This window comes from Ziziphus jujuba, chromosome 4 (genome assembly GCF_031755915.1).
Source record: "Ziziphus jujuba cultivar Dongzao chromosome 4, ASM3175591v1".
Lineage (NCBI taxonomy): Eukaryota > Viridiplantae > Streptophyta > Magnoliopsida > Rosales > Rhamnaceae > Ziziphus > Ziziphus jujuba.
In genome coordinates, this window is record NC_083382.1 from 3,539,951 (window position 1) to 3,558,295 (window position 18,345).

At 34.2% G+C, this 18,345-nt stretch overlaps 4 protein-coding genes across 6 annotated transcripts; 1 reads left to right on the top strand and 3 right to left on the bottom strand.

Annotated features, from left to right (window-relative positions):
* Window positions 1-637: 637 nt before the first annotated feature.
* LOC125422133 (autophagy protein 5) lies at window positions 638-5,998 on the bottom strand. 3 transcript variants are annotated; one of them, XM_048472879.2, is made up of 8 exons: window positions 5,627-5,998; window positions 5,223-5,347; window positions 4,886-4,952; window positions 3,987-4,076; window positions 3,188-3,275; window positions 2,952-3,095; window positions 1,911-2,075; window positions 638-1,095 (listed from the first exon to the last, which is right to left on the bottom strand). In XM_048472879.2, exons 1-8 carry the CDS (start codon window positions 5,672-5,674, stop codon window positions 746-748), a joined length of 1,077 nt encoding a protein of 358 aa, XP_048328836.1. In that variant the 5' UTR covers window positions 5,675-5,998; the 3' UTR covers window positions 638-745. The 3 variants fall into 3 exon arrangements, with proteins under 3 accessions (XP_048328836.1, XP_048328835.2, XP_015880121.3); XM_048472878.2 differs by having other exon boundaries at window positions 5,631-5,991; XM_016024635.4 differs by having other exon boundaries at window positions 1,947-2,075; window positions 5,631-5,983.
* A 786-nt stretch (window positions 5,999-6,784) lies between these two features.
* Window positions 6,785-8,747, top strand: LOC107416175 (protein ALTERED XYLOGLUCAN 9). The gene has a single exon (XM_016024633.4). The coding sequence runs from the start codon at window positions 7,244-7,246 to the stop codon at window positions 8,336-8,338; it is 1,095 nt and encodes a 364-aa protein (XP_015880119.2). The 5' UTR covers window positions 6,785-7,243; the 3' UTR covers window positions 8,339-8,747.
* Window positions 8,748-10,090: 1,343 nt separating this feature from the next.
* Window positions 10,091-12,727, bottom strand: LOC107416179 (expansin-A13). Its single transcript, XM_016024637.4, has 2 exons — window positions 12,109-12,727; window positions 10,091-10,648 (listed from the first exon to the last, which is right to left on the bottom strand). Exons 1-2 carry the CDS (start codon window positions 12,603-12,605, stop codon window positions 10,339-10,341), a joined length of 807 nt encoding a protein of 268 aa, XP_015880123.3. The 5' UTR covers window positions 12,606-12,727; the 3' UTR covers window positions 10,091-10,338.
* Window positions 12,728-14,619: 1,892 nt separating this feature from the next.
* LOC107416181 (protein REVEILLE 1) lies at window positions 14,620-17,815 on the bottom strand. The gene is made up of 5 exons (XM_048472845.2): window positions 17,510-17,815; window positions 16,576-16,695; window positions 16,348-16,459; window positions 16,194-16,255; window positions 14,620-16,048 (listed from the first exon to the last, which is right to left on the bottom strand). Exons 1-5 carry the CDS (start codon window positions 17,519-17,521, stop codon window positions 15,002-15,004), a joined length of 1,353 nt encoding a protein of 450 aa, XP_048328802.2. The 5' UTR covers window positions 17,522-17,815; the 3' UTR covers window positions 14,620-15,001.
* Between the last annotated feature and the right edge of the window lie 530 nt (window positions 17,816-18,345).

The following is an 18,345-nucleotide window of genomic DNA, read 5'->3' on the forward strand; positions in this document are numbered from 1 at the left end:
GAGCATCTCATACAAGTCAAATATATATATTCCAAATTGGATTTATGAAGGTTTGGAATTGGCTAAATATTTCAGAATTTTGGACGTCACAACAGAGGAAGAAAAAGACACATCAAGGAAGATGGTATTGGTAAGCTTTTGGTGCATTCAGACAAATCCATCAGATAGACCACCAATGAGAGAGGCAATAGACATGTTAAAAGGAAACCGTCAATCCCTCCAGATTCCACCAAAGCCGTTCTTGTTTTCTCCTTCAGAGTCTCCCCAGCAATCCACAAACTCCACAAAACCATTAATAGAGAGACAGACAGAGATGTTTTTCTCTTTTTCATTACTCATTGATCAATTTCCTATATGTGTACCATGCTCAAGTTTTGAATGTGAAAAATACAAAAGGAAGCATGCTATATGTATTCATTCATTGATATAAGTTTAGGCAATCTTAGTAATGAACACATACATGACTGAATTTTCAGTTTTCTTGGACATATTAGGGTGACATAAGGGGCTTCATATTCGAGACTGTCTTTGTGATAGAATTATTTTATCAGCTTGAATTTTTAATAATATGCTAGGCAAAGGTTAATATATTAATAAGCAGTGACCAAAAAACATTTGGAAATCTTATCCAACCAAAGAAAAATGGATAATGAAATGAATTATGGAAATGTACAACGACAAATAAATTGTTATGTACAATTCTAAGCAGTAAATGATTCTAAATACAAGTGGGAGATAAGAATGTTTACATAGCATATGGTGTTAATTGTGGAACTTTTACACACACACAGATGTGAAGAAAGTGCTCAGGGTTTATCAAGTTGCTCACCACCCAACTGAAGGGTATCTCCAATTTTGGTTCGATACCTTGGATTCGAACAAGCTTGATCTCGGCCTCAACAGACTGGAAGCTGTTCTCATTTTCACATAGACCTTCACCATCTTTATCCCTTACATTACCACCTGCATCTTCAGAGGAACCTTTCTGCTCATTTTCACCTTTAGCTTCTGATGATTCCTCATCAATCAAGGAATTCTCCCTAAAATACTCAGGCAGAAGGAATTTCAGTGCATCACCTAAGGTAAAGCACTTACCTGCAGTGTAGGAAATATGACCAATCATTGGATAGAAATGTATGTTTTAAGAACAACCATTCAATAATAATGAGTTGTAAAAGGTTATAACAAGTCAAATATAAAATCCGATCATAGAGAAGAGAGACAGCATAATTCATCACATGTGCCAATTTTCACAAATTTATGAATTTGAAATCACACTAATTTGATAAAGCGAACTCAGTGTTTGACTCATTCTGAGCAGCATTGAGACTGTTGCTTTAAATGATATGAACTGTGTTAGTGTATATGTTCATGAGTGCACAGGAGGAAATGAAGCTTTTATTTGAAGTTCTGATTCTTTGTTGTTCTTGTATCTTTTCCTCTTAATTTCAATTGACATTTCCAATTCATCAAGCTACTATGCCACAGAAGTGACAAAACCTAAGAAATGACAGAAGATTTGGCCCAAATGAAAGAGCACTGTAAAATATGCAGAATTTTATAGTATACACACAATTTTTTATATTTATAATATATATTATTGCTCTAGAAGTGTATACATGCTATTGTTCATATCTATGAACTTATGTCTATTATTCAACAACATTTAATAATAACATGCTTGATCGTGTGTCTCTGTGTCTGTACGTTCAACGAAAATACAAAATGGGCACGAAGTGTTTTTCTTTTTCTTTTTTTCTTTTTTTTTTTTTTTTTTCTTTTACTTACTACCTGTCACTGAATTGGACTGCCAGATGCACTGTATTCTGATGAAAAACCATTTTACCCACTACAGAATTCTAAAGTAAAGAAGAAATAGTACAAACAAGTAGACCAAAACCACAACTTACTACGTGAAGAGGGATGCTCCAAATAAGAGAGCGTACCTTCTCCTTGAATTTCAACAGGTTGGTTTATATAAGAGATTTTCTCCCAAGCATCAATATGTGGTGCGTCTTCAAAATCATCAAAGTCCTCACCAACACACCAAACATACAGCCGAACTGGAACCCTACCTACCAAAGTTTTACGCGATAAGACATTTTATTCAATAACTAAATAATAATAACTTTTCTCTTCTTTTCTTTTCTAGTTTGACAACTACACTTCCATAAATAAGAACAATTAAACATACATGATACAAACAAGAATTATAAAAATAAGTTAAAGAACAATGATTTAGTAAATTCGAAAAACTTGTGAAGTAAATAACAAATCCGGAAGACGTAGATAAGATGAAGGGTAGCAATACAATTTTCTAAAAATTATCACGCTGCAGACTCAGGAGGCTCAAGAGTTAGTAGTAGATAAAATAATACAAGTTTGGTCCCAGTTGAGACCTAAAAGTAGCATTATCCCGAATTTCTTTGCATACTATGTTGCTGACTAACTTTTCTTTGGTCCTTAAGTTAAAAGAGCTTACTGGTGATGCTATGTAAATTCTATGGAAAAACAAGTGAATCAATAACCACTATACATTTACATGGGGGCATTGAGGCAGATCCTGGTGGTAGTGGCTGCTAGGCTTAGTGTTTCAGATACCATGCTGTAAAAAGAGCACACAAGATGAGAGAAAAAAGAACAAGGAGATTTTACAGCAATTCAGGGCACTTATTAAGTTTATACAGATAAGTTTAAACCAAAGTTAGAACAATACCCTTCATAAGTAACAAGAAAACTTATTAATACTCTTAAGGAGGCTATTTTGCAGTGAAACTTCCCTAGCACTTATTACACACACACACAAATTGCTAACCGAGCAGCCATGTTTTGATCGTATACCCTATAACCCGCTCTTTGAAAGAGAACAAAATACCAACATGACACAAGCACCCAATGAAGAGTTTCAGAAGCTGTTTGAATCATAATCCATAAAACAATAATTAGCTCACCTGTCTTGACCTGGCCGGTAGTATCAGTCTCACCAATACTTTGCCAAGATTTTAAGGAGTTTAAATGTGAGGCTGCTATATGCTGATCGCCAATTATTCCAAGCTTAAGTTTAGATGAAACCCGTAGGTAGCCATCCAAATTACCTTTGATAATGCACAGTGAAATATTGAAATATAATGTCAAATTAGGAAGAAAAATAAAATAACAAAAGCACGTAATCTTTTAGGAGACATACCATTTAAGACAGAACGCCATAGCTCCTCCTGGTCAGGTTGAGACATGTTCATTACATTCTTGCAGTTTCCAGAGATTATATATGATGCCTGTAGTCATAATTATTGTCACTATGACGGAAAGAGTGAGAAAGAGTAAACAAATTATCCTTGTATATGCCATAGCATAGCCTGCACACATATGTAGCCATGAACCTACACCTATTCTTAATGTAAATACTAAATTACCCTTATTGTTTAAAAAACTCTTAAAGCTGGAAATAAAATTACAAGAAGATTGTACCAATTGCATGTTGACAATTTTTAGCTTTGTCTTACAGTTTGATGTTCAGGAGAAGAGTAAGGGCATGTTAAGACAGAATAGTGGCACGATTAAGGAGTTTTTTTTTTCTATTTAAAAAATAAAAAAAGATTTAGTAATTTTGATCAATATATAGGAGCAGGATGAAAAACTGACAGAGAAGGAACAACAATCAAAAAAGAACGTTCAACACTTGTGACCAAACTTTACAGATTATGAAGTAAACTATGAAAACAAACAAACAGGTATTTGACAATAGTTAACAGAATGAGTGTGGAATAATCACTGAAAGAACAGTAATTATCTTGTAAATGATGGGAAAGAGAGTAAACCACGAGAAGAAACCCAGAAAAGGTCCAAGATGTCCTAAAACATGAGATAAATTTCTTGGAAAAAAAAAATACCACAAAATTCCATGATAAGGTCTATTTGCTAATAAAACTCTACGACAAGATACAGGAAAATTAATAAACAGCAACTACTGTTACTTATAGACCAACCTCTTTTAAGGAGTTGATAAAGCTCCACTTTACACTGTCTTCACCTTCACAGGGGATTAATATATTTCCCGGATATCCTCTAAAATGCACCTGTCAAGAGAATATGAAAAGATTTAATCTAAATTGCCAAAAGTTGCATATTTGACCTACAAAAACTAGATAACCAAGAATTTGATACGGCTTGCAAAGTTATATTCCTTTAACATTAGAAAAACAAGGTATCATCAGCAACTTGTCTATTTTAACCTGAACCAAAACCTTCTACAACGTATATTCCTTAGAGCATTGGAAAATACTGCTTAATAAATCACACCAGTGTAATAGAAAAGAAGAAACAAGATCTCCTGTTCTAATCAATATCTCTTGAATCTCCAAAGTTAACCCTAGGTCTTCCATTCAAAAACACAAAAATTTGCATATCTCAAACAGCCGTTGATCCACATTCTCAATCTCTCACCAAATCCTTTTTGTACCATGCTAAAGTCAAACAAATCCAAGTCAAGATAATAATAGCTTTCTCAGAATCTATCTTAGAAACAATACCTTCTCTCCATTTTATTCGATGTTTTAGTGCTTCAATACTTTTATTTGATGTTTTACTGCCTCAATAGCAATCAAAGCCACATCCAAATTGTTTCTTCCTTTAGTAAAAAGTTCTTTTTTGTTTCTGGAAACATTTCCCTTAATCTAAAAGACAGCATTTTTGCCATTATTTTATATACAGCAGTAAGTAAACTAGCAGGATGAAAGTGAATGAGATTCAAAATTTTAAATTTTTGAAATCATACAAATAAATGCCCTGAGGTTCCATTTAATCCTGAAGTACTCTAAGACCCAAATGACTGTCACATGATTTTAAAATTAGGAAAGAGGAACAAAAGGTTATAATAACTTTATACCGTCAAATTCCAAGGTCTTTCTGGTTGCGCACATAGAAGATCAAATAAAACTCCAGTTGGTATATACCTGCAAGAAGCAAATACAACTTCCAGCCCGAGGAACAAAAAAAATAAAAATAAAAATAAAATAAACTTGTGTTTTGTGTTCAAGTGACACAAATGCAATTAGTCAGGATCTGATTAAGTTAACAAGTCAGATGCTATTATCTATTGTTATATCATCGTAGAATAGCAAAAAAACCAACAAAAGCCAGAGCTGGGTTTATCCAAACTAGAAGCAGTAAGTGATTTCCCAATGTTGAAACCAGTTTAAATACATAGAAAAAAGAATACCCACCATTTTAGGGGCAACCCATTGTACTCAAACCAAATAGTGTCCACACCAGGAGGAAGCGTACCACTGAAGTAAGGCTTAATACGAGAAGCCAACAGAGGTAAATACCCAATCCGAGGAGCTAAGATCTGAAACAATAAATTTAAAATTTTTTTCAACAAACAAACAAACAACCTGAAAAGGAAAAAACTGACTAGATGGAGATTTATAGCGCTTTCATTTTTCACGATTGTAAAGAACATCTACATGACAAACTGATATGAAATCCACATATTACATTACATATATTACATGAGAAATTAAACTAGCAGGCAAAATGCCAAAAACCCACTATTTCGATGGTGGAAAAGACATGGAATTTGGGTTGAATTGAAAGGAAAAGAAAAGAGGAATGGTGAAAAGCATACATACAAGGGCAGGTGGAGGAGCAGGAACAGTGGTGACTTCGGATTCATGGATATGAATCTGCAAAGGAATTGAACCTTCCCAAACGTACTTCAAAGCTTCCATATTCATTGTTGTTGAGGCTGACGCTCAGAGATCACCGCCAAAGCTTGGATTTTTATAAAAGCTCCTGGCTTTTTATTCCCCAACTCCGTGATTGCTTGCTCTACTCTCACCTTCTGGCTTTGACAATGGTTTTCTTTTTTCCTTCTTTTTTTTTTTTTTTTTTCTTTTTTCCCTCTCTCTTTTGGGGTATTTTGAGAAGAAAATTTTTGGAGGCACAAAACAAAAAATTGAGAATACGTCGTTTCTTAATCAAACACTAGGAAACCTAGACTATATATTTTCTTCTAATTAGAAATTATTATATAAATGTAACCTCACCAAGTATGAATTTTAAGTTTTCAAAAGAAAAAAAAAGTATGAATTTCAAGAAAGATTAGAAAAATATATGAGTTTAAAATCAAAATTCTTATTCTCTCAAAAAGATAAAATAAAATAACTTTTTTTATAATTATATATTTTTTATAATTGATATTTTATAATATATATTAAAAAATAAAAAATGAAATAATTTAATATTTATTTTTCTAAAAGTAAAGGTAAAATAAATTCCTCATAAGTCAAGAGTAAACTTCTATAGCTTTATCTTTATTATTATTATTATTATTATTATTATAGGAGGGTGAAGTAATAATGTTTTTAACTAAAGTGTAAACCGATAATTTTCAAGGCTTTTAAATGTATTTTCATCTAGTGTCGCGAAAAGGTAATTAAATTCTTTTTTTCCCCTTCTAATGAAAAAACACACGATTTTCACAATAAAAGACTTATATGCGCAGAAAAGATTTATGGCGTATCACATTTCTTTGGCATGAATTAAGCAAGTAATCTTGGATATATATAAAGTGTTTTGTACTTTATCCCATTTTTTATTAACAAAAATCTAATAATCTCTCGGATTATTATTTTCTCATTATCAAATAGTCCAATTTAATGACAAAATTTGAAACTTTAGGGATAATCTAATTAACAAAAATAAAAATGAAAAATAAAAAGCATATAAATATCTTTAACATTAAAATAAATAGCCACTTGAATTAGGAATCTTTGAGTGGAAGTAGTTTGTTGCGTTTACAAAACAGTAACAGACATAAAATATAACAGTGACGAAATTTCAGTAAGGCAATGAAGGACATCGTAGCCACGTGGCTCACCGACTCTTGGCGCCATACTAAATCATTTGTGTCCGCTGCTCTGCTGTTATTGTTTGTTTTTTTTTTTTTTAAACAAAAAGACAAAAGTCATTTCTAAGACACAATTTCACAAACACGAAGAAGACGCACTGCTGTTACCACGTTCCTTTCAATTTTTGCCAACAAGAATTAAACTCTTAATCCAGAAGCCATTGAATTCTCTCTGTATCGATCACTCCTAGCCCGAACCCTAATCCCAAAATCCCGTCTTTCTTCCCCCCACACAAATTTTCAACAGTTGCAGATCATCATCATCATCATCATCGATGCGGTGGGTTTGGTGGAAGATCTGACGCCGAGCCCCCAAAAAAGAGCGAGCCTGAAATGTTGGGAGCGATTCAGTTGGGTGTTTTGGCGGCTTGCGTAGTGGTCCTTGTGCCGATGGGAATGGCTGGGTACCATCTCAGCCGCAACAAAATGCTCTTCTTCAGTGGGGCCCTCTTCATCACCCTCGCCGTGGGAGTCCACCTAACGCCGTACTTCCCCTCCGTCTCCGACTTCGTCTCCACCGTATCCTCAGTCGTCGTCATCGACAACCGTCGCTCCTGCATTTCTATCCTCCACGACGTCGTTTGGGATGTCACCCACAGCCCCAATTTCGACCCTGTCAATAACAACTCTGTGAATTACGACAAGGCGTGGGGTTGGACTTCGTCTTCCCGAGTTTCCGCTTGTGGGTTCCAGAAGTTGGGTCGTTCCGACGTGTCCGATTTGCTTAACGGATCGTGGGTAGTTGTGGCAGGGGATTCCCAAGCGCGGTTCGTCGCTCTTTCGTTGCTAAATCTGATTTTGGACTCGGATGGAATTGAGTCGGTTAAGAGAGATCTGTTCAAGAGGCACAGCGATTATCAAATCGTGGTGGGTGAGATCGGGATGAGATTGGATTTCATTTGGGCTCCTTATACTACGAATTTGACCGATTTGGTAGTTGGGTTCAAGCGGAATAGGAATTACCCAGATGTTTTGGTGATGGGTTCTGGGTTGTGGCACATGCTTCACTTCACCAATGCATCGGATTATGGTGCGTCGCTACGAGAACTGAGGGACTCTGTGGTTTCTCTGTTGCCATTTTCTCCAGAGCTGGGCATGGACGGACCTGTGGAAGGTTCGGTACCGGTTAGATCGCCGCACTTGTTCTGGATTGGCATACCAACACTGATAAACTCGATGCTTAATACGGAGGCGAAGAGGGAGAGAATGACTGATACAATGAGGGTTCTATATGATAGGGAGCTTAGAAAAAGTAAGCTTTTGAGGCAGTCAGGTGGACCCCTTTTGATGCTTGATATTGAATCATTGAGTTGGAATTGCGGGGTTCGTTGTACAGTGGATGGTATGCATTATGATGTGCCTGTGTATGATGCAGCAGTTCAAATCATGCTAAATGCACTGCTAATAGAATCTCATCAAAAACTTTGAAGGAGTTTATTTGCTTTGTTTTTTTTTTTTTTTTGTTTTTTTTTTTTAGATATGTTATGCTCTAGCTCGGAGGACAACAACAATATTGGTACAAGGTATTCAGAGTTTTCGATTCTTTTTCAGAGGTCGGATTCTAAGCTGTTATATCCATAATTTGTTTTTCGCGTTCGTTTCCTGCTGGCTTCAGATTAACTCAGGTGTAGATTTTCTGTTGTAGTAGTCATATATTGAAAAAAAAATTTGTTACTTACTTCCATACGTGTATGAATATTCGATTATTTTTACACTTATTGTATTTTTAGTCATGGATTTAGGCATGTTCACGTCCAATTTTGATGTGAGGCAATTGAAAAGTAATGTATAAATTGAAAATACAAATTTTATTTTCCCTTTTCTTTACTGGTTGTTACATTCCATCCGTATAATATGTCGGGCATAAAGTTTTTGTTAATTCCATTACAGCTTTTGTAATTGTTTCTAGGTTTGAGTTGGATATTGTGTTGTGTAGCTCATTTCTTGGTTGCTTACTTATGATTGTTTGCCACTTTTTTATGTCTTCTGTTTTAATTTTTAAGTATTGCTGTCTTCTGAATTAGGAGATGAAAGCCAAGCAAGTGATTGCTATTTCTATAAGATTGCTATTTTAGTCTTCCTTCTTGTGAAACCGGATTGGTGAAGTTAATGGACTCGGAATTCACAATGGATTGTCTACGTGTGAGTTGAAATGGATGGTAAACATATGTTCTTGTTCAATGGTTTGTCCACCCTTTATAGCAACGTGGCTGGTGTTTGTAGACCTTTAGAAAATTAATTGAATAATCTACTTAAGATGAATGATATAGAAATATTATATTACATTGTCATCAAATCGCCTCTTAGCTAGCGAGTGAAAAGATTAAGGTTCTGTTTGATGAGTTCCAGTTTGTATCTTCTGAGTATCTTTGATCATAGATTACTAGTCCCTTATGTGTAGATCTCATCAAGAACTCGTTATTAGAACTCAAAACTTTGTCCTTTGTTGGGACTTGGGACCATTTTTATTTGTTGGATATTAGACCATTTGGATCCAAGGCAGCTTCCATGTTGCAGTCCTGAAATCTGGAGTACTGTGGTCCAAGAGACTAATAGATCGAGATGTGCCCTCATGTTATTGTAAGTTTCTGTGCCCATTTGTGTAATATGGTTTCTTTTTTTTTTTTTTTTTTTGGTTTAATGGACGAATGGGATCTTATGAGATATTAGTGTTTCTAGAAGATGTACTTCAATCAATTGTTGATGGTTGTAATTATATTTTTAGTCTGGCCTGCTGCTAGATCATAGTGTTTGGTTAATTTGACGCTTTTTATAGCAAATAAGGCTGTCAGATGACCTATCTTGAAAATCTGCAAGTTTTATTTATATTTTTATAAAATTTATTTATCTATCCAAGGCTTTGGAAAAGTGATTTTGGCTTTTAGTTCTACTGGCGTAGTCATGCCTCAGCAATACCAGAAGCAATTCTTATCTCATTTGGTTTTTATCCACTCTAATGATTTTCTTTGGTAGGCCCGTGAACAGCGGCTAATCTTGCTATTTTCAAAATTTTCTCATCTTGTTTTCTGTCCAAGGACCGCCCAGTGGCATGCTGCTAAGTAACTTTGCTATTTTTTTTCTCAGAAAAGTTGCAAGCACAAGATCCTTATTGCTTAAATTGTAAATTCTAGTTAGATTGATTTCATCGTTTAGCCAGGCTAAATGGAAGAACAAAAGAGATTACTCAAAAATTGTGGCAAAACTTTGTCACACTGATATTTTCTAATCTTATCTTTAAGAATAGTTTGAAGCATATCCCTTATATAATATTACAACACTTGTAACTTAACCATTTCCCACACAAGAGGGGGGGAACCAAAGGCATTTCTTACAAGTTACAACCTCTTCCACCCCAACTGAGAAAGAAAACATCAAAAGAAAGATAAAAGAATGGTCCTGATTTGACAATATTCTTCGTGGTTGTCCTTTTAAGATTCGAATTGCTTGCTTTCGAAGGTTTGTCCGTAGCTCCAACTTTTGGGGGCAACATTGTATGATGTAATTGTGACGCCGTCACTGCTTGTGACCTCGAAGGAAAGAGGTTGATTCCTTAAATCTGCGTTTATGTGCCAGTTTTGGCCCCAATTCCGTCCCATGGGAAGCCAACCTGTTCTTGAACCCTTGACCTTAACTGCAACTATATCTCCAGCACCAGCAACGTTACTAATCAACACTGACATAAAGATACCTGAACCACTGATTGTATATCTTATTCCTCCCTCCTTTCTGCACTTGATTCTGTTGCAAACCAAATTTACAAAAAATAGAATAAAATAAAATAAGATAAAGGAACTTTTTCAAGATGACAGAACTGCATTAACTCGAACAATGGTCAGTGGTGCAACTTTCAACACTCTCATAAACATACAAGTACACAGGCACGTATGCAAGTATGCATGCATGCTTTTATAAGCGTGTATGTCAAGAAAATTCACATAAAATTCGACATATTTTTGTTTTGTTACTAAACAATCCTTATTTGTTGATTGACTACACAAATCCCATTTCAATTGTTATTGAGGTTTTTAAAGGTGATGTTTCTACTTTTTTTCCAAATGGAGCATAAAAGGGGCTTTTCTAAAATTAAATACAATATAACACAAATCCAGATATGGGAATTGATGGAATTTTTAAAATAATTTTACATACTAAATTGCAACATCTTTTGCCAAATCAAAGGCTACAAAAATTAATTGACTGAAACAGCAAAAACTGGTATGTAATGAGTTAGCAACTTACAGGCGCTATCTTAACCACCTAGGAAGTGCTGTAGCAACAGAGTATGCAGTCTTATGTAGTTAATAATTTGCTGCCTGACAACAGGGCTAGCAACCAAAATTAGGTAATTGTCAAACATTCACACTCTCATATAACAGAGTGAACCTTCAAAACTGGTACATGTTCTAGAGATTCAGAAAGTGAATAATATTTTTAACCGTTTCTCAAACTGATTACCATCCCCTGTATATTGAAATGATTATGACTTTGAAGTATGCAGGATAGCTTAAAGTTTACACTTTCACATACCACCCAAGAGACATTTATGATCATTGTGATGAAAATATACTGTAGATTGAAATGATTATGACTGTGAAGTATGCAGGATAGCTTAAAGTTTACTCTTTCGTATACCTCCCAAGAGACATTAATGATCATTGCGATCAAAGTACATGCAATCTAACACTTTCCAACGAAATCTATCTCTAATCCAAACTACTAATTAGAATTAGCTACATTTCTCACCATTTCTCCAACCATCTTGATTTTCACATTTACTAATCTTAAAACCATGGATTTTTCACATCAAGTTGAACAAAATTCTTTTTATCTTTTTTTTATATCATTATAGAGTTATTTCTTTCAATGGAAAAAGAACTTTCATTCATTTTTCGCAAGAGATTAATTAGTATCAATCAACCCCCGAAAGAAAAGAAAAAAAAAAAAAGTGAGAAAACCCAAAAAGAGAAAAAGAAAAAGAAAAAGAAAGGAAAAGAAAATAAAGCAGCGCATACACACGTGACGAGCATACTACAAGTCCAATCCAAAGATATAGAAAAAGAGTAAAGAAGAAGAAAGCAATAAGCAGCTATCGCATACAATCAAACCCAACGTAATCAAAATAGACATGACCACTCATAAACAAAATCAAAGAGAAAGATGATGATAATCAAGATTCATAGCAAGAAAGAAAACCGCACCTCCGGTACTGAATCGGCATGTTTCCGGCTTTCCAGATAGCGATCTTCTCAAACGCCTCGATTGGCAACACGAAGTGCTTGTTGGGAGGGTTACAGTGGCCCCCACCGTCCGCCGGAAACCCATAGTTAGGAGCACAGAAATTGGTCACCGTCACGATGATTGAAGTCCCCGGAATGCACCACCGGAGATCGTTCACACAGCGGAGCTCGAAACAAGCTCCGCAGATCTGCCCCCGCTCGAACAGAGACTCGCTCAGCCCAACCGTGGACATGCCGTAGCCTGCCTTAACCAGGTCGCCAAAACCGCACGCGCCGCCGACAATGTCGCGGGGGTCGGCGGCAGCGTAGTAGGTGGCGCGTGCAGATCTCCATTCGGACCACGTGGAAGGCTGTGTTGTCGAGGTTGAAGAAGAAGAAGAGAAATGGGAGGTGGCAGTAGAAGATAGAGTGAAGAGTAGAAGAAGTGTAAGAGAGTGGGTTTTGAGAGAGTGTGACATTTTTTTTCTTCTTCTTGTTTCTCTCTCTAGATTTGAGTGGGAGGAGAGAGAGAGAGCGACTTACGGCCAAATACTTGGGCTAATTTATGAGAGAGAGAGAGAGAGAGAGAGAGAGAGAGAGACTCTGTGTTTGTGTTTTTGGAGGTAAAGAGCTAATAAAGTCTTTGATTTTTAATGGCGTAATGATGATGTTTTTAGATCACTTTTACTCTTTTTTTTTTTCTTTTTTTTTTTTTTTTTTTTGAAACGAAAGTGGATCGTGGAAATTTGCTGGAAATTACCCTGTGCTTTACCTTTATCTCCACTTAAATCTAAATTTTTTATTGATAAAAATTATTGGAATTTATTTGGTTGTTTTTATTGTATACAATGTGTCTCTGTCATATTTGAATAGCATTTTCAACCGCAAAGGTAGGCTGTTATTTATGTGGTATGGTATAAATATATGTATATATATAGTATATTTTGAAATTGTTATTTATAGTAATATATAAATTATTTATAATTTTTAAAAAAAAATAGTTCTTTAAAAACAATTTATTTTTAAAAAATATGATAATGTGGGTAAACTTTTTAAAGAGAATGTCATCTAAACAGTATTTATTTGTTTTTACCATATCAACGTATAGGTGTTTAAATAGATCTATTATAAAGATTTTTATTGAGTAATTATTTCTTTTGTTGATGTAAAATACGTTCTTATTTTGAATTTATGAAGTAAAATGTTTAGAGTAATTTACTATTATTTTGTTAGATGATTATTTATGATTCGAAATCAGAATATTTTTTAAGTGGTGAATTAACTTTTAGAATTTTTGTGGTAAATGATTTAACTTTTTGATTGTTTCTTACGATATAATTAATGTTGTATTATTCTAATGATTTATATTTGATCTCAATAATGATTAATGAAATTCATTTTTTATGTAACATTTAATTAGGTAAAAAAAATGTATTATTAAAATTGATTTTAGAAAAATGAATGGATTTTTAGTTAAATTTAAATAATATTGCGACCGAATAACTAAAAGTAAATGACATGTTGACATGATTATTTTGAGTTATGGTTTATTGCAACCACTTTGCAATTAAAGAAGACAAAATTAAATATTAAAGGCACTAACAATATTGTCCCTGTCAATCTGCACAAAAATCACTATTTGCTTTGACAATCACCCATTGCAATCCACTCACACATTCAGCATCCTTAAAGAGAAAAAAAATAAATAAATAAAAATAAAGATAAACAATAAGAATCTTTTAAACAAAACTGAAAAAAACACTCACAATTTTTTTTTTACCATTTTCACTTTTGATGTCAAACAAGTCGAAAATATACTTCATCGACAAAAAAGTGAAATAGTTGCTCTTTTCACTGTATAAAACAACATGAGATATGAAAAATTTGTCCTTCTCTTTCTTTCTTTATTTATTTATTTATTAATTTTTTTTTTTCATCTCTTCTACCCTATTTTTCTTTCTTAATTCTTACGAAACATAAGCTTATTCAAGTAGTACCACAAAGCTATTATGTCTTTACAATCTCAAAATTTGTCCTTCTCTTTTTTTTTTTTTTTTTTTTTCTTTTTTCACCTCTTCTACCCTATTTTTCTTTCTTAATTCTTACGAAACATAAGCTTATTTAAGTAGTACCACAAAGCTATTATGTCTTTACAATCTCAAATAATTGACTAACTTTAAGGACCTTAATTAATTTTAAAAGAATCTGCATCCATTATTATCTTCTCCGTGCCCCTCCTTTTACATGACAAATAAATCTACTTTTCTTTCATCTTCCTTTCTCTTCCTCTTTCATTTCTTTTCTCTCTTCTTCCTTATTCTTACTTCATCCCTTTCTTTTCTCTCATCCATCCTTTCTGTGTTATTTCTTTCCTTCATCCATCGTTCTTACTAAACATACCAAAATAGTGAGCATAAGCTAAATTCTTCAAGTTGGGATATGCTTTACTCTTTACTACTATAATAACCAATAAAAATTGTTAATGCTTGAATGGAACATGCTAAAAATTATCACTTCAATATAAGAGGAACAAAGTTTCTTTGTACAAAGATTAGATAAAAGGGCTAAGGAATTTACATTTCAAAAGCAAGAAAATTATTATAAAAAAGAAAAAGAAAAGAAAAAATAAAATAACTAACCCAATGAATAAAAGAAGAAATAAAGCAAAAAAAGACATAGAACAAAAATAGCAAGACCTATAAAAATGACTTGACACTTGAAGCCCATTCTTTTCTTATTCTGGGACTACCAACCACCGGAACACCTAGCAGCCTATATCACTAACCACAACTTACTAAAAGATCTTGCAAATATAGCAAAACTACATATCTATATATATATATATATAGATATGGACAATGAAAATCATGGAATGCTATAAGCAGAGGCAAGTTCTTTTTTCTTCTCTCTCTTCTCCATGTATTGTTGAGGACTTGGTGTCTTCCTCTGCTATGCATCTTTTATAAGGGACAAATCCTTTCTTACACTTATCAAAGCTTTTTCTTAATCCAGGGAAGGTTGATTTTAAGCTTGACTTCAATTGGAAACCTAAATCCAACTCCTTCTCCTCCTTAGCATTATCAACATCTGAACATTTATCATCATTTTCTGATCCATTGTTTGAACCTGTCCAAGATCCTTCCTTTTGGACTCCTTTCCCTAATGAGAGATCACCATAAGAAGACCACCATGGCGGAGGAGTTGCAGCAGTAGATATAAACAGGTTAGAGCTTTCATTCTGACAATGCATTAGATAGAGAGCCATATGGGAATGCTGAGGGAATTGGCTCCAAGTATATTGTAGATTCCCAGCCAAAGATTCCAGCACCGCAATATTCGAAGATGGTAATTCTTTCACATGTTGTTCCTCATGCACATTAGAAGGCTGTGATTTGCAAGTTTCTACTATTGGAGAAGATGGTCTTTGTGAATCTGTGACTAACACAGTCCTTCCAAAAAGCTTAAGACTTTGTGTTGTTGTCGTTGTCGATGCCTCTTTAGCTGAAGTTTCTTGAGTAGAGCCAGTTTCTTCCAACACAACAGTTGGTGAGGCAAATGAAGTTCTGATTTCCTTAGATGACAGCAGGTTGCCAGCACCAGAAGAAACTGGGGATAAGCTACCATTTGGTGTGTTTGAATTGCTTGAACCAAGTGTATCCGAGCCCATAGCAGATAATACCGACTTTGGAGACTGGTATTCCAACTCCAAATTTGATAAATTTGGAGACTGGTTTTCCATCTCCAAATTTGATAAATTTGGAGATGAAGACTTTGTTGAATACTCAGCCATAGAGATTTCCTTACTAAGTGGATGCACAAGTTTTCGAGGGTATGGATGCACCGGCTTTCGTTTCGGTCTAGGGGGTGGAATCTCAATTGGCTCTACCGAGCACATATTGTTGGCATCTTGATCTCGAGAAACCTACCATGAAAGCCAAACAGCAGATTAAGAATAACATCATTGAATGAATGCATGAACTATTCTACAAAGAGGCCCTAAGTTTTCTTTAACAAAAGAACATACTAGTGATAATGATAGATAAAACTAAGTTCAATAAGATCAAAACCTTGGAGAAGAATTTTTGAGCATGACTTCGAATTTGAACTGCAGTCTTTGTACCAACATGTTCTAATTATGGAAACAGAATGATTCAGTATATGACAACACTACTGTGGAAATTTGCTGGAGAGAATTAGTACTCATCCAAATTCCAAAGATACCTTCAATCTTTCGCCAAGCCCGACCATACATCTTCAAAGCCTCAATGAATTTCTTATGTTCTTCTTCTGTCCATCTTTCTCTTTGTTTTGTGATTGTGTATTGTTTCCTCACCTAATAAAACCCAGATTGGAAAATTGATAAAGGAAAAGAGGATTGCCTTCAATTATTCATAGAAAAGAAAAATAAAAAGATAAAAGATGGGGGGAAAGAAAAAATTGGATACAAACCTTGGGTGGATATTCATTTCCACAAGAAAATTGATCCTTTGGTTGTACAGAAGCAAGAGCCAACGAAATTCCATCCCCTGATGGAAGAGCAATATGTGAACTAATACCTTCACTCTGATCCTGTACCCAAAAGACAAAAACCAAATACACTGAGAAAAAGTTCAAGTGCTTCAAAAAGTTTTTTATTTTTTTATTTTTTTATTTTTCCTCTATAAAAAAAAAGGAATCAATTGAATTAAGAAATTTTCTATTCTCCATCAATACTATCTGACAATCTTTCAAGTATGCGCAAAGAATCAGAATCCAACAACAAGATTTCTTTTAGTAACTTCACCAAAAAAAAGATTTCTTTTAGTACCAAAAGGTGACTTTACTACCCAGAAAAAAAGAGAAAACCAAAAAAATAAAGGAAAAAAATAATAAAAACAGAGCAAGGTTAAAAAGTTTATGTTCAACAAAATTAAACCAAAACCTCAAATTTGTCAATTTAACTCCAAACCATTCTAAATCACGAATAGAATTTTAATGATCCATTGGAAATATACATAAAATTAATTCGAATTTCTCATCAGAGAAAAACACTAATAAATTTATGGAACTTTTCCAATCATCCCCGAAAAGTCTCATTCCTCTGTCACTGTTTCTCTTATTTCTTCAACTCAAAACTATATTAAAAATCCTATAACTTCAGCATGATCTAACCATCCAGTATAAAACTGCAACCTATAAACTCAACATGAACAACTTTCATAAAGCTTTTTCAATTCGATTGGATTCGAATAGACTTAATTGTAACTTTTTTTATAAAATTAAAAAAAAAAAATTAACCCATTTCATTTTTGCACTCACAAAACAAGAAAATTCCATAAAAAAAATTATCTTTTACAATAACAAAGAGGGAAAAGAATTGTAAACCACTTCAACAATACTATACCATTAAAAGCATCAAACAAAATCCTTGCTTTCTAGCCGACAGGGACAGCTTCTCCGGCGAAACAGAACTTCCTAGGAATCTCCTTCTTTAAGATCAAAGGAAGAGAGAGAGACACATATGGAGAGAGAGAAAGAGACAGAGAGAGAAAGAGCTGAAGATTTCAGAGGCAGAGAACTGAGAAGAAGAAGAAGAAGAAGAAGAAGAAGAGGAAGAAGAAGCAGCAGAGGAAGACGAGTGATGGAAATAGGAGAAGAAAAAGTGAAAATAAAAAATAAAAAGGGGAGGACAGCTGCAAGTAGAAGCTGCCACGTCAGATTGAAAATTTTCTCTTTTTTGTGATGTTTATTTATTTTATTTTTATAAATAATGTCCAAATGGAAATGTTGAGAAGGTTTGATGGAATCTTGTGGCTGACATCGAAAGTGTCCATTCACACGTGGTGTCCGCTCGTACTGTCTCCCCGCTTTTTATGACGCATCGTGTTTTATTTCTGTCCCACAAATTCAACCACTTCCTCTGGATAAACTCGGCCCCTCCTCAACACCCCCAACCCTCCCTTCATTGTTTGCCACGTGTCTCTCTACCTAATAAAAAAACGCTTTCATTATGTTCCATTTTTTCTTAATTTAAAAATAATATAATATGCAAAAGGGAATATGATATTTATGAAATATCTACAGCCTCTTAAAATAAGAAAAAAAAATGGCGCAGAGAAAGAAAAGGTACATCAGGAGCTGTGGATAATTATATTTTAATAAAATTAATTAATAATTAAAAAAAAAAAAAGATGAACGCGTGTGAGGACAGAATTAGTTTGGCAGCAAAGAGCACTCGTC

Excerpts from the sequence above, each read along its gene's own strand:
- LOC125422133 (XM_048472878.2), bottom strand. The coding sequence starts at position 5,735 with ATGAATATGGAAGCTTTGAAGTACGTTTGGGAAGGTTCAATTCCTTTG. Across the intron at positions 5,348-5,630 it reads CTGCTCCTCCACCTGCCCTT|ATCTTAGCTCCTCGGATTGG; the intron begins GTATGTATGCTT and ends TTATTGTTTCAG. Across the intron at positions 1,096-1,910 it reads GGAGCATCCCTCTTCACGTA|GTAAGTGCTTTACCTTAGGT; the intron begins GTAAGTTGTGGT and ends CCTACACTGCAG.
- LOC107416175 (XM_016024633.4), top strand. The coding sequence starts at position 7,244 with ATGTTGGGAGCGATTCAGTTGGGTGTTTTGGCGGCTTGCGTAGTGGTC.
- LOC107416179 (XM_016024637.4), bottom strand. The coding sequence starts at position 12,605 with ATGTCACACTCTCTCAAAACCCACTCTCTTACACTTCTTCTACTCTTC. Across the intron at positions 10,649-12,108 it reads ATGCCGATTCAGTACCGGAG|AATCAAGTGCAGAAAGGAGG; the intron begins GTGCGGTTTTCT and ends GGTTTGCAACAG.
- LOC107416181 (XM_048472845.2), bottom strand. Across the intron at positions 16,460-16,575 it reads GAAATGAATATCCACCCAAG|GTGAGGAAACAATACACAAT; the intron begins GTTTGTATCCAA and ends GGGTTTTATTAG. Across the intron at positions 16,049-16,193 it reads CTCAAAAATTCTTCTCCAAG|GTTTCTCGAGATCAAGATGC; the intron begins GTTTTGATCTTA and ends CTTTCATGGTAG.